Genomic DNA, 15,842 nt, shown 5'->3' with positions numbered 1-15,842 from the left:
ATATCCAGACCTTGACCAGACCCCTATATCCAGACCTTGACCAGACCCAGAAATGTATGTACAGACTGAGACCAGACCCTCAAACTAATAGACTCCAGACCTGAACACTATATGCAGACCAAGACTAGATCCTCAAACCAATACAGACCCCAGACCTCCTAAACAAATACAGCCCTCAGACCAGAATAAAGACCCCAGACCAGATCCCTTATTCCAATACGACCCCAGACTCCCTAAACAAATAGAACCCTCAGATCAAAAGTTCAGACCCCTTATACCAATTCAACTCCAGACCAGACCCCTTATACCCAGGGATCAAGTCTTGGGGAAAAAAAAGTGTGGGAACTCACCAAAGATTTCCACCCAAGGGCTGGTCCTGCTAATGGAAACACTATTCCTGCTGTGGAAAAAGTGCAGGAACTCCATTCCCATGAGTTCACGCAGGACTTGAGCCCTGCTTATACCAATACAATTCCAGAGTAGAGCCATTATGCCAATATGACCCCAGACCAGACCCCTTATACCAAAACAACCTCAGTCCAGACCCCTTATACCAATATGACCTTAGACCAAACCCACTATAACAATACGACCCCAGAGTAGAGCCCTTATACCATTATGACCCCAGACCAGACCCCTTATACCAAAACAACCTTAGTCCAGACCCCTTATACCAATATGACCCTAGACCAAACCCCCTATACCAATACGACCCCAGAGTAGAGCCCTTATACCATTACGACCCCAGACCAGACCCCTTATACCATTATGACCTCAGACCAGACCCCTTATACCAATATGACCCCAGACCAGACCCTTATACCAAAATGACCCCCGACCCTTTATAACAATCTGACCCCAGACCAGACCCTTTCTACAGTTACAACCCCAGACTAAATCCCTTAAACCAATATGACCCCAGACCAGACCCCTTCTATCTATATGACCCCAGACCAGACCCCTACACAAATACAACCCTAGACCCCTTATACCAATATGACCCTAGACCAGACCCCTATACAAATACAACCCTAGACCCCTTAAACCAATATGACCCCAGACCCCTATACAAATACAACCCTAGACCCCTTATACCAATATGACCCTAGACCAGACCCCTATACAAATACAACCCTAGACCCCTTAAACCAATATGACCCCAGACCCCTATACAAATACAACCCTAGACCCCTTATACCAATATGACCCCAGACCCCTATACAAATACAACCCTAGACCCCTTATACCAATTTTACCCCAAACCAGACCCTTTATACCAATATGACTTCTCTTCCTGGAGCCAGGCCCCTAAAAACTCGAACCAGATCCCCTACTAATACAGAACCCTTATAATAATTCAGACACAGAGGAGACCTCTGCAGAAAAGGAGACTTCAGCTGAAAGGACCTAAACTAATACAGAACCCAGGCCATAATGTCAAACAAATATAGATCCCATACATCTGGACATGCTGGGAGTTGTAGTTTTGCAGGAGCTGGAGGCACCCTGGTTAGGAAACACTGTCCTGTAGACCTATAGTAGATTCCAGTCGTGTATGTGAACACTGATATAGATGCTGAATTCAGATCAGAACTCAATGCAGATGATAAATTCCCCAAACTAATAGCCTGTAAATCCCTGCGCCCCACCCTGTATTGTGCTGCGTGATCCGCCATATACCGGTGAAATCCCTGTATTACGGTGAAATCCTGCAGCACGAAAGACAAATAACAACACCGGGTCTGGATTCAAGTCAGGACAAAGACCTAGATGGGTGTATCAGTACAATTATGGTACTAGATTAACCCTTCGTATTCCTGCTGCAAAATCCTTAAAGTGCCTGAGTCTGCAGGTAGTAAAGGACCCAAGTCTGCAGGTGGTAAAGAGCCCAAGTCTGCAGGTAGTAAAGGGGGCGAGTCTGCAGGTGGTAAAGGGGCCGAGTCTGCAGGTGGTAAAGGGGCCGAGTCTGCAGGTGGTAAAGGGGCCGAGTCTGCAGGTGGTAAAGAGCCCAAGTCTGCAGGTAGTAAAGGGGGCGAGTCTGCAGGTGGTAAAGGGGGCGAGTCTGCAGGTGGTAAAGGGGCCGAGTCTGCAGGTGGTAAAGGGGCCGAGTCTGCAGGTAGTAAAGGGACCGTGTCTGCAGGTAGTAAAGGGCCCATGTCTGCAGGTGGTAAAGGGACCATGTCTGCAGGTAGTAAAGGGCCCATGTCTGCAGGTGGTAAAGGGGCCGAGTCTGCAGGTGGTAAAGGGACCAAGTCTGCAGGTAGTAAAGGGGCCGAGTCTGCAGGTGGTAAAGGGGCCATATCTGCAGGTGGTAAAGGGCCCATGTCTGCAGGTGGTAAAGGGGCCGTATCTGCAGGTGGTAATGTCCTGAGTCTGCAGGTGGTAAAGGGCCCGTGTCTGCAGGTAGTAAAGGGGGCGAGTCTGCAGGTGGTAAAGGGGCCGAGTCTGCAGGTGGTAAAGGGACCAAGTCTGCAGGTAGTAAAGGGGCCGAGTCTGCAGGTGGTAAAGGGGCCGAGTCTGCAGGTAGTAAATGTCTGGAGTCTGCAGGTGGTAAAGGGGCCGAGTCTGCAGGTGGTAAAGGGCCCATGTCTGCAGGTGGTAAAGGGGCCGTATCTGCAGGTAGTAAACGGCCAGGGGGTATGCAGGTAGTAAAGGGCCGGAGTCTGCAGGTGGTAAAGGGGCCGAGTCTGCAGGTAGTAAAGGGCCCGTGTCTGCAGGTGGTAAAGGGGCCGAGTCTGCAGGTGGTAAAGCGCCCATGTCTGCAGGTGGTAAAGGGGCCGAGTCTGCAGGTGGTAAAGCGCCCATGTCTGCAGGTGGTAAAGGGGCCGAGTCTGCAGGTGGTAAAGCGCCCATGTCTGCAGGTGGTAAAGCGCCCATGTCTGCAGGTGGTAAAGGGACGGAGTCTGCAGGTGGTAAAGGGGCTGAGTCTGCAGGTGGTAAAGGGGCGAGTCTGCAGGTGGTAAAGGGACGGAGTCTGCAGGTGGTAAAGGGACGGAGTCTGCAGGTGGTAAAGGGCCGAGTCTGCAGGTGGTAAAGGGACGGAGTCTGCAGGTGGTAAAGGGACGGAGTCTGCAGGTGGTAAAGGGCCGAGTCTGCAGGTGGTAAAGGGCCGAGTCTGCAGGTGGTAAAGGGCCGAGTCTGCAGGTGGTAAAGGGCCCGTGTCTGCAGGTAGTAAAGGGGCTGAGTCTGCAGGTGGTAAAGGGCCGAGTCTGCAGGTGGTAAAGGGCCCGTGTCTGCAGGTAGTGGCCCCCCAGTGCAGCAGCTTAAGGCCCCATTCCCACTAAAGAAATTCCATCTGGATTTTCTTAGGGAAATCTGCTGCGGACAGTAAGTACCGTCCCATTCTCTACATCAGTGTCGGGATTTCTCTTGCAGATTTCCCCGTAAGAATTAATTTGGAGTTTGCGGCAAGTATAGTCTGTGTGGAATTTCCACAAGGAAATCCCATAGTGTGAACAGGGTTTTACAGGATTATTATAGGAACGCTGTATTTGGCTCTGCTTGGCATCACAGCTACAATTGGAGGATGTCACCCAGCTTTCCCAGAATAGACCTACAAATCTGGCTTCCTGTGCAGTGCTCATGAGGATGCATTACTACTATATCCCTAGTTATATTTGTCATTCAGGATCCTGGGAAGGCTGGGTGACAGCTGTAATGGCTGTCACCCAGCTTTTCCAGGAAACAGATATTGCTCCTCACAGCTGCATAGATATACTATTATTAGGGTGGAATCTCCAGCCTTGTTCTGGTCCTGGGATTATACAGGTCCCCACCCTCCTTACAGATCATTCGTCTTCCCAGTATGGCCTGTATATATGTGGGGGAAGACTCGTCCATATGGAGCCCCCCTTGGACTTTCAGCAGTCGGATTCCTTACAGTACAATGTAGTGATTCATCCGTAGCCCATGACTGGGGGGATTGGAATGACGTGGGCCGTCTTGAGGAAAGCCCAAATGTGCCTGTAATGTTCTGCACATGGACAGTCTGCAGGGTGTGGGCCCGACTGCTGCCCCAATACTGACTTATCCCAGAATAGTGACTGTAATGTGAGGAATTCATGATGGGCAAACAGAAGCTGTGATAAGAAAGGTTAAATGGGACCATAATATAGCCGCGTAATTCTAAGATTATGGGGTGGGGCTCCCCATTGGTTCTTGCTTCGTCAGGATTGAGGGGAGGTTGGGGGGGGGGTGCGGCCATCAGGATCCTCACCGCCCTAGACTTTTCGTGACTAGACTGGACTGAGTGAAATTTGACTGAGCTAGCCTTGACTTGACTAGACTAGACTGGACTGACTGAAACTGATCTGAGCTAGCCTTGACATAACTAGACTGGACTGACTGAAACTGGACTGAGCTAGCCTTGACATGACTAGACTGGACTGACTGAAACAGGACTGAGCTAGCCTTGACATGACTAGACTGGACTGACTGAAACTGGACTGAGCTAGCCTTGACATGAATAGACTGGACTGACTGAAACTGGACTGAGCTAGTCTTGACATAACTAGACTGGACTGACTGAAACTGGACTGAGCTAGCCTTGACATGAATAGACTGGTCTGACTGAAACTGGACTGAGCTAGTCTTGACATAACTAGACTGGACTGACTGAAACTGGACTGAGCTAGCCTTGACATGAATAGACTGGACTGACTGAAACTGGACTGAGCTAGCCTTGACATGAATAGACTGGACTGACTGAAACTGGACTGAGCTAGCCTTGACATAACTAGACTGGACTGACTGAAAATTGACTAAGCTAGCCTTGACGTGACTAGACTGGACTGAGACTGGACTTGACTTGGGAGCTGACTATCACTGACTCTTGCAACTTCACTTGTGGAATCCAATGAAAAGGGCTTACCGCCAGGGTGGACTTGTATGGACCGGAGTGGCCAGAAGATCTTCACTCACATTATCCTTTTCTTTGGCTATGGGGCCCGACGGCTCTTTGGCACTTGTCCCCAAAGCGGACTGGAACTAACTAGACAGACGACTTGGTCGGCGAGATCCTGATGGAGGGTGATGTCACTCAGGATCTGGAATCTTTTCAGCAACTGGGTCTTTGTGGCCTGTCCTCATGTGGTGAGGTACAGGTCACACAGCAGAGACTGGACCTCCACTCACTCTCCTCTCCAGACCGAGGCTGGGTTCACACTACGATTTGACAATACGGGAACCAGACCAGCGCGTATCTCATTCATTTCAATGAGCCAATTGGAGTCGTATAGTGACTTCGGTTTGCTCATTTTTGCCCCGTATCCTTTTTTTGACTGGACCTAAAACCGTGGTATGACCTAAATCCTTTAGTTCTGAATGCAGGCCAGTGGAGTACCCCTTTAAGCTTGGGGTTCCACTGGTTCTTTCTTCTCCAGGATTGCCTTCATCATTGGCAACAATAGAGAATTTTTTGAATTTTTTTTTTCAAATCAACTGGTAGAAAGTTATATAGATTTGTATAATACTTCTATTAAAAAATCTTAATCCTTCCAGTACTTATCAGCTGCTGTATGCTCCACAGGAAGTTGTGTAGTTCTTTCTAGTTGGACCACAGGGCTCTCTGCTGACACCTCTGTCCATGTCAGGAACTGTCCAGAGCAGGAGAGATTTGCTATGGGGATTTGCTCCTACTCTGGACAGTTCCTGACATGGACAGAGGTGTCAGCAGAGAGCACTGTGATCAGACAGGAAAGAACTACACAACTTCAGCAGCTGATAAGTACTGGTAGGATTAAGATTTTTATTTATTGTTTTCCTCCGGAGATCCCCTTTAACACATGTAATAGAGTTGAATGAACACCATTAAAGTCATATAATAGTGCCTCAGTCTTTTATGGCCCAATAAACCTAACTCACCCCACGATCTTCTTGCCTCCATGTGGAGACTCCAGGGAAGGAGACATTAGAAATTCCTTTGGATCTCCTCGTATCATCCTGTGGCCGTGACTCACGCAACATCTGTTTCGTTTTAGGTGTTGAAGGAAACCAGTTCGAGAGAGATTTTGTGTCGGCCCATAACGTCTACAGGAAGAAACATGGAGCCGCGCCACTCCAGCTCAACCGGGACCTCTGCCGCTCAGCACAGGCATGGGCGGACCACCTGCTGTCCATCCGGACCCTCAAACACAGCGGGACGGACCATGGAGAGAACCTGTACTACAAATACAGCTCCAGCACCCGAGAGCTTCCAGGTAATTTCGGCAAATGCCGGATGATATGACACCGTCACATGACCTACAATCCACAGAAAACCCTCATTTAGGACTTTTAGGTCTTGTTGGGGTCCTTGTTTTATCATTAAAAAGTGTCTCTGGAAGACAATAGACCAGTGGTCTTCAAACTGTGGACCTCCAGCTGTTGCAAACCTACAACTCCCAGCATGTCCGGTTAGCCGTTGGCTGTCCGGGCATGCAGGGAGTTGTGGTTTTGCAACAGCTGGAGGGCCATAGTTTGGAGACCACTGGTCTAGGACAATAAGAGAGTTCATGATACAGTATAGTGATATAGTCCCTGGTGGTCTAGGGCAATAAGGAAGTCAATAATATAGTCCCTGGTGTTCTAGGACAATAATGAGCCAAAAATATAGTCCATGGTGGTCTAGAGCAATAATAGAGTTCATGATATAGTCCTTGATGGCCTAAGGAAATAAGGGACTTCGGGATATAGTCCCTGGTGGTCTAGGGCAATGAGTGAGCCAATGATATAGTCCCTGGTGGTCTAGGGCAATAAGTGAGCCAATGACATAGTCCCTGGTGTTCTAGAACAATAATGAGCCAAAGATATAGTCCCTGGTGGTCTAGAGCAATAATAGAGTTCATGATATAGTCCCTGATGGCCTAGGGCTATAAGGGACTTCAGGATATAGTCCCTGGTGGTCTAGGGCAATGAGTGAGCCAATTGTATAGTCCCTGGTGGTCTAGGGCAATAAGTGAGCCAATGATACAGTCCCTGGTGGTCTAGGGCAATAAGTGAGCCAATGATATAGTCCTGGGTGGTCTAGAGCAATAACAGAGTTTATGATATAGTCCCTGGTGATCTAGAGCAATAATGAGCCAAAGATATAGGGGGAGATTTATTAAAACCTGTTCAGAGGAAAAATTGCTGATTTGCCCAAAACAACCAATCGGATCGCTTCTTTCATTTTTGAAAAGGCCCCTGAAAAATGAAAGGAGCGATCTGATTAGTTTCTATGGGCAACCTTTCCTCTGGACAGGTTTTGATAAATCTCCCCCATAGTCCCTGGTGGAGTAGAGCAATAATAGAGTTTATGATATAGTCCCTGATGGTCTAGGGCAATAAGGGACTTCAGAATATAGTCCCTGGTGGTCAAGGGAAATAAGTGACTTCAGGATATAGTCCCTGGTGGTCTAGGGCAATAAGGTAGTTCATTATATAGTCCCTGGGGCTCTATGGCAATAAGTGAGCCAAAGATATAGTCCTTTGTGGTCTAGAGCAATAACAGAGTTCATGGTATAGTCCCTGGCGGTCTAGGGCAATATGGTCTTCATGATATAATTATCTTGAGGCCCACGGCTTTTGGCTGTCCGGGTATGCTGGAAGTTTGTAGTTTTGCAAAAGCTGGAGGTCCACAGTTTAGAGACCACTACAATAGACCTTTTAATTAAGCCATGCAATGCCTTGTTCTACCTGTGGGGGCACTGCAGGAGGACTGAACATTTAACAGGTTTCAGATGGAAAGCTTATGTTCAGTGCCTGATGGGACGGCCCCTGACTCATGGACCCTCTCACCCTCCCAGGCCGCGCACATAGCGTTTTCCAGCATTCCTCCTAATCCTTTTATAGCCCCGCTCCCTCTTTGGAGATGTATTTCTGATCATTTCCATTTGAGAATGAAGGGGAATTCCAGCCACACGACAGCTGCAGAAAATATTCACAAGTCTCATCACATTGTTTTTCTTTTATTAAAGAAGCACTCCGGGATTTATTTCTTATAGAATGCAGCCTAGGCTATTATTAGAGAATAATGCACACAGCTTCAGGGGAGGTGTATAACTACTATATATCCTGATCCCATAGAGATAGCAGCAGCAGTATACAGATAGAGCTGGAGGGGAGGTGTATAACTACTATATATCCTGATCCCATAGAGATAGCAGCAGTATACAGATAGAGCTGGAGGAGAGGTGTATAACTACTATATATCCTGATCCCATAGAGATAGCAGCAGCAGTATACAGATAGAGCTGGAGGGGAGGTGTATAACTACTATATATCCTGATCCCATAGAGATAGCAGCAGTATACAGATAGAGCTGGAGGAGACGTGTATAACTACTATATATCCTGATCCCATAGAGACAGCAGCAGCAGTATACAGATAGAGCTTGAGGGGAGGTGTATAACTACTATATATCCTGATCCCATAGAGATAGCAGCAGTATACAGATAGAGCTGGAGGGGAGGTGTATAACTACTATATATCCTGATCCCATAGAGATACCAGCAGTATACAGATAGAGCTGGAGGAGAGGTGTATAACTACTATATATCCTGATCCCATAGAGATAGCAGCAGTATACAGATAGAGCTGGAGGGGAAGTGTATAACTACTATATATCCTGATCCCATAGAGATAGCAGCAGTATACAGATAGAGCTGGAGGAGAGGTGTATAACTACTATATATCCTGATCCCATAGAGATAGCAACAGTATACAGATAGAGCTGGAGGGGAGGTGTATAGCTAGTATATATCCTGATCCCATAGAGATAGCAGCAGTATACAGATAGAGCTGGAGGGGAGGTGTATAGCTACTATATATCCTGATCCCATAGAGATAGCCACAGTATACAGATAGAGCTGGAGGGGAGGTGTATAACTACTATATATCCTGATCCCATAGAGATAGGTGCAGTATACAGATAGAGCTGGAGGGGAGGTGTATAGCTACTATATATCCTGATCCCATAGAGATAACAGCAGTATACAGATAGAGCTGGAGGAGAGGTGTATAACTACTATATATCCTGATCCCATAGAGATAGCAGCAGTATACAGATAGAGCTGGAGGGGAGGTGTATAGCTACTATATATCCTGATCCCATAGAGATAGCCACAGTATACAGATAGAGCTGGAGGGGAGGTGTATAACTACTATATATCCTGATCCCATAGAGCTAGCAGCAGTATACAGATAGAGCTGGAGAGGAGAAGTGTAACTACTATTTATTCTGATCCTATAGAGATAGCAGCAGCATACAGATAGAGCTGGAGGGGAGGTGTATAACTTCTATATATCCTGATCTCATAGAGACAGGAGCAGTATACAGACAGAGCTGAAGGGTATAACTACTAGATATCCTGATTCCATAGAGATAGCAGCAGTATACAAATAGAGCCAGAGCGGAGTCTGATAGATGATGATGTCATACTGTAGTTCACAGAAGATCAGTTGATCCAGGACTAGGATAGGCTATGACTTTATGATCGTTGGGGGATCCCATCCTAAAAATGAAGGTGCTGCTGTAGCCCAGCGTTCCCCCATGTGTGACCTTTGTGAACCCTGTGTGCTCATCTTCTCGGAGTGTGTTGGGTAATATGGAGTAATCTGCACATAATCCTGGGAGTAGAAATGAATTCACATTAAATGTCCTGGTGATGGCGCAGAGTCAACTCTGCTTCATAAAGAAGTTGGCAGCACAGTCACTAAACCGCGGCCAAGTTACATTCAACAACACGAGTGAAGGATGTAGGCGGTTACCTTATAGAGTAGATCATAACAAATAATGACCTTAGGGCAGACAAACCTGGGCAGGTGAGGGCCCACTGGGCTTCGGGGGACCCACAGGTCACTCGGAGAAGAAACCTCCTGATAAGACCTGTGGGGAAAGAGTCCGTATTACTTAAGATGTATCATTTAAACTCCTGTCATTCTGGCTTTAGGAGTCTGGTGGGCGGGGCTTACCCAGTGATTGACAATTATCTTTATGCACTTTCATACAGGGAAGGACCACCCTCCTGACTCCTTAACCCAGAAAATGTTATACTGTATCCTTTCCCAAAACAATATCTACGCCAATCGGCTCAGCTGCTCCGGTTCTATACTATGCTGCCTACAGATTGGATTAAAGGGGTACTCCGGTGGATAGCTTTTTATTTATTTATTTATTTTTTTTAACTCAACTGGTGCCACAAAGTTAAACAAATTTGTAAATGACTTCAATTAAAAAATCTTAATCCTTCCAGTACTTATTAGCTGCTGAATACTACAGAGGATTTTTTTTTTTTGGAACACAGTGCTCTCTGCTGACATCATGACCACAGTGCTCTCTGCTGATATTTCTGTCCATTTTAAGAACTATCCAGAGTAGGAGAAAATCCCCATAGCAAACATATGCTGCTCTGGACAGTTCCTAAAACAGACAGGGATGTCAGCAGAGAGCACTGTGCTCGTGATGTCGGCAGAGAGCTCTGTGTTCCAAAAAGAAAAGAATTTCCTCTGTAGTATACAGCAGCTAACAAGTACTGGAAGGATTAAGATTTCTTAAGGGTCGTGATGTCTTGGCCACACCCCTTGTGCCATCACACCACGCCCCCTCAATGCAAGTCTATGGGAGGGGCGTGGCGGCTGCCACGCCCCTCCCATAGACTTGGATTGAGAGGGCGTGGCCGTTAATTCATGACCCCCGCAGTCTACACTTAGTGTTTGGAACAAAGTGTTCCGAACGCTGGGGCAGTGGAGTACCCCTTTTAGGGGGCATGGCCAATTCTTCATTTCATAAAGCCAAGTCATAGACCTAAAAACTTGTCTTCCTATCCAACAGGTGAGGAGCCGGTTGACTCGTGGTACGATGAAATAAAGAACTATGATTTCGGTAGGCCCGGATTCCGCAGTAACACAGGTAATAGTTAGTATCCTCACCGAAATGTTTTTGGACTATCCTACCTACATACGATGTTCTCCTCCTCACCATGTCGCCTTTTGTCTTCCATGATGAAGGTCACTTCACCCAAGTTGTCTGGAAGGACTCAAAAGAAGTTGGCGTTGGTTTGGCCACAGATGGCAATGGCCTTTTCTTTGTGGTGGGACAGTACAACCCAGCGGGAAACATCACCAACCCGGGTTATTTCGAGAGGAACGTGCTGCCCTCAGGAACAGCCCCATCGGTATCGGACAGCGATGGATCCGGCTCACGGTGGAAACCAAGTGTCAACAAGTCTCCAGAACCGGACAAGACAAGTGATCGAAAGCCTATGGCATTGGTTGGCCGGCAAGGTAAGAAGCTCGGATAGGCAGGGGGGGATCTACCTGATCCCATGTTGACCATGTTACCATGGTTTCTCCAGAACCGTCTGTGGTGACCCAGAACAGAGTCATGTACTCCTCTTTACTTCTGCCTATCCTGTCTGTCAGATCCTGCTCAATGTCTGTCATGTGTCCTCTCTTTCTAGAAGTCTCTTTATTGTACTACCGAATGCACTTGTTACCTAAGAGTTAATATACTGTGTTTTATATGTTCTGTTAACTTAAATCTATGTTGCTAAGGAGCCTTTGTTGTTAAGGGGCGTATGCAAGGTGAACAGGTGACTTATCAGTGACCAATGGGATCATTCTAAACTGCCCCCCTTATATAGTGAGGTCAGGGTTCAGCTCTCTCTCTCTTGCAGCTGAGGTACAGTGAAGTGAGGACCTGAGGAGTCTGTGTGATCCAGAAGGAGGCCTGAGGCGTGGTCCAGCAACCCCGCTTCTACTTCAAGTTAACCCCTGCACCGTTGGTGGAAGTCAAAGCCAACAGTAGGACCTAAACATATTGGGGATTCTTCTGAAGTCTAGTCCTGTCCGAGTAGTTAGTCAAGTCAAGTCTGTCAATTACTAAATTCAAGCATGGCTTCACCAGTCTATACAACTGCAACTACAAGTCCCAGAAAGCTGATAAGCTTCCCTAAGTTCACCTTGCATCTCCTTAGTGCCTATCTGAGCTGTATGGACTTTAACACCTTGTCTGCCTCAGTAAAGCATACCAGTTCACCGTAACCTTGCGTCGGAGTGATTATTTGCCCCGTGCCTGGCACAGGTGAAGCTGGTCTACCTCGGGTGGTGTATAGGTCAACCATGCCCTGGCGTCACAAAGAGGTTAATACACACATTTCCCTGTCCGACACCACACTTCCATCTTCTGTTGGGTCTTCTAGTACATGATATCTTTGACCACTTACGTCTGTCTTGACCACCTCCCTCCCTTCTCTTCTACGTTGCCCTTTCCTATGAGTTGGGTCTCCATAAAATGAAGCTATATATGACCATATGTTCTTCAAGACGGAGTTATGGCTTCATTTATGGTAACACCACCATCTTCTCAGAAGTCTGTTGCAACACCAAGTCTGTGGTATTTTGGGTCTCCAGTGGACAGGACCAAGGTGGAGTATTGGGTGGAGTTTTCCCATTTTGCCAATGCAGTAAGAGGCTTAGATAGGCAAAGGAGGTCTACCGGATCCCACGTTGACCACGGTACCATGGTTTCTCCAGGACCTACCATCTTTTGTTGGGTCTTCAGACATGATATCTTTGATCCTTTACGTCTGTCTTGACCACCTCCCTCCCTTCTCTTCTACGTTGCCCTTTCTTATGAGTTGGGTCTCCATAAAATGAAGCTTTATATGGCGATATGTTCTTCAAGACGGAGTTACGGCTTTATGTACGGCAACACCACCATCTTCTGAGAAGTCTATTGCAACACCAAGTCTGTGGTGCTAGAAGACTTTTCATGTAGAATAAGTTGCCCCCATTACATGGATGGAGTATTTTGGGTCTCCAGTGGACAGTACCAAGGTGGAGTATTGGGTGGAGTTTGCCCATTTTGCCGATTCAGTAATCTTTGGGTTTTTTATTATATTTTTTTAGCTGTAAAACTCAGCAGTTTCGAGCAGGAAGCATTGGATGCCCACAATCAGTATCGCCGTCTGCACGGAGCACCCCCTCTACAGCTGACCCGGGAATTGTGTGAGTCTAGTCAGAAATGGGCCGACCACCTTCTGTCCATCAACGCACTACAGCACAGCAACACCAACCATGGGGAAAACCTCTGGTACAAGTGGAACTCCAGTGTCAGGGACGCGTCAGGTAAGGACTCGCCACCAGGGGCGTAGCTATAGAGCTAAGGGGGCCCCAAAGCACATCTTCCCCATTAGAGACCAGTATTATAATTGGCATATGGGGCCCTGTTGCAGATTTTGCATCGGGGCCCAGAAGCTACAAGCTACGCCTCTGCTCACCACCATACAGAATGTGGGGCATATTCAGACAACTTTTTGGGATTTTTTAAATTATCTTTCCATTTTTCATGCTCGGATTTTAGGCCGGCATAAGCAGTGGTCTCAAACTGTGGCCCTCCAGAAGTTGCAAAACTTCAACTCCCAGCATGCCCGGACAGCCGTTGGCTGGGACCTTTTAGGAGGGTCAGTCCGGGCCTAGGTTGTCCTATTGAATCAGTGGTCTCAAACTGTGGCCCTCCAGATGTTGCAAAACCTCAACTCCCAGCATGCCCGGACAGCCAACGGCTGTCCGGGCATGCTGGGAGTTGAAGTTTTGCAACATCTGGAGGGCCACAGTTTGAGACCACTGGCATAAAGGAATCTTCTGCAATAGCCTAGTGTAGGATGTTTTACGACATTCTTTTTGTTGTTCTTTAGGCTCGGAGGTTGTGGATACGTGGTACAACGAGATAAAGGACTACAGCTTTAGCAAGCCCGGCTTCCAGTCCAACACAGGTGGGGAGCTATGGGGATCAACCCATAGTAATTCTGCATGGAACTATCCTGTAATACACACAATCTTGTCCGTCAGTGCCTCTATATGCAGCTTTTTTTGTTACAACCCCCCCCCCAAAAAAAAAAAAACACCTGTATACTTCAATACCCAAACGATGCATCAGTCATGCATAAAACAGCATAAAAACACGAATCAAACAATGACCAATGGGTACCCCCTCTATAGCAAGACAGAACATTGTCCCCTGCAGTCAACCAGAATCAAAAACATTTTGCAGGTGGCAACTTTTCTATGTTTTTCTGTCCCTGATGAAGGTGACCATGTTCACTGAAATGCGTAGGGCCCTGTTTTGTCCTACACGGTACTCGGCCTCTATTTTCCACTGTGAAATGATAAGCTTCGACAAAAGGACTGCTCCCCAATGCTACGGTCCTGAATACTGCATTTTCCGTCCTTCTTATGTATGTGCTAGTCCTTCCTGAGTAGGTTCCTTTCTTAGTAGGTTGTGTAAATTGCTGCTTAACCAGAGTGTGCCCCAGACAATGACAACTCTCCTATACTTATCAGTGCGTTGTACAGATTCAGGTGCTAAGTGATGTCGCCAAACCGGCTACAGAATGTCATGTGGTACAAAACAGCATTCGACGCATTTCAATGAATACATTCACCTTCATCAGGGACAGCCGTACAGCACTCTAAAAACTATGAAAGAGTTGCCACTGACAAAATGTTTTTTTGATTCTAGATGTCTTGACCACAGTTGACATTGTGTCATCTCGCCATGGATACATTGTGGATACATATTGGGCATTGTTCATGTTTTTGATGCTACTTTTATCTTCATAATAACGCTGTTTTATGTTACGACTGGTCCATCATAGAAAATGTGTAGTTAAAGGGGTACACTGGTGGAAAACATTTCTTTTAAATCAACTGGTGCCAGAAAGTTATACAGATTTGTAAATTACTTCTATAGAAAAATCTTAATCCTTCCAGTACTTATCAGCTGCTGTATGCTCCACAGGAAATTGAGTTGTTCTTTTCAGTCTGACCACAGTGCTCTCTGCTGACACCTCTGTCTGTGTCCAAAACTGTCCAGAATAGGAAAAAATCCCCGTAGCAAACCTCTCCTGTTCTGGACAGTTCCTGACACAGACAGAGGTGGCAGCAGAGAGCACTGTGGTCAGACTTTAAAGGGGTACTCCGCTGCTCAGCGTTTGGAACAAACTGTTGCGAACGCTGGAGTTGGTGCTGGGAGCTCATTACATAATAGCCTCGCCCCATCATGATGTCACGCCCTGCCCCCTCAATGCAAGTCTATGGGAGGGGGCGTGACAGCCGTCACGCCCCCTCCCATAGACTTGCTTTGAGGGGGCAAGGCGTGACGTCACAAGGGGGCGGGGTTATGACGTCACGAGCTGCCAGCGCCTGTTTTTTCCGGTAAAGTGGGCCGGGTCACTGCCACAGATTCTGAGATGCAGGAGGGTTCTCTGGGGGTTTTCATGTCTATAAGTATATGAGTTTCTGGGGGACATATTATAGTGCTGCACCCTAACGTTAGGAATAATTATATTCTGCACAAATAGATGAAGGATATAAACTATAATGATCCAGTGAAGAACATTCTGCTGTATTAGAACAGTCAGCAGGTTTATCTCCCCCCACTCGGAACAACTGAGACCGTATAACATGGGGGCAACGAGACCGTGCAGACCCCAAACAATGCTGGAAGGTTTTAGTTCTGGGTTATTATACAGCCCGTAACCTATTTCTAGATTTAAAATACACTTTAATGGTGACATCATTATTGGTCTAGTACCAATAGTATTACCGATCCTACAGCGCCATCTGTTTTATTCCAGCACAGCTGCATCTATCTGTGTTCATTACGGTTACTGGGTCTTGTGATCACCAGTCTGGCCCACAGAAAATCATAGTGTTTAAAGGGGTACTCCGCTGCTCAGGGTTTGGAACAAACTGTTCCAAACACTGGAGCCGGCATCGGGAGCTCGTGATGTCATAGCCCCCTCATGATGTCACGCCCCGCCCCCTCAATGCAAGTCTATGGGAGGGCCTGACGGGTGTCACGCCCCCTCCCATAGACTTGC

At 47.1% G+C, this 15,842-nt stretch overlaps 1 protein-coding gene across 1 annotated transcript in view; it reads left to right on the top strand.

The window, feature by feature from the left end:
• The window catches only part of LOC130290645 (uncharacterized), a 71,184-nt gene that overhangs the window by 39,858 nt on the left and 15,484 nt on the right, over positions 1 to 15,842 (top strand). The window contains exons 6-10 of the mRNA XM_056538551.1: positions 5,979 to 6,197; positions 10,790 to 10,867; positions 10,966 to 11,241; positions 12,868 to 13,086; positions 13,656 to 13,733. Coding sequence (XP_056394526.1) covers positions 5,979 to 6,197; positions 10,790 to 10,867; positions 10,966 to 11,241; positions 12,868 to 13,086; positions 13,656 to 13,733 — 870 coding nt within the window. The remainder of the gene's footprint in view (positions 1 to 5,978; positions 6,198 to 10,789; positions 10,868 to 10,965; positions 11,242 to 12,867; positions 13,087 to 13,655; positions 13,734 to 15,842) is intronic.

The sequence above is a fragment of the Hyla sarda genome, chromosome 9, assembly GCF_029499605.1.
Source record: "Hyla sarda isolate aHylSar1 chromosome 9, aHylSar1.hap1, whole genome shotgun sequence".
NCBI lineage: Eukaryota > Metazoa > Chordata > Amphibia > Anura > Hylidae > Hyla > Hyla sarda.
The sequence above is the reverse complement of the archived record's forward strand: the minus strand, read 5'-3'. Positions and strand labels throughout refer to the sequence as shown.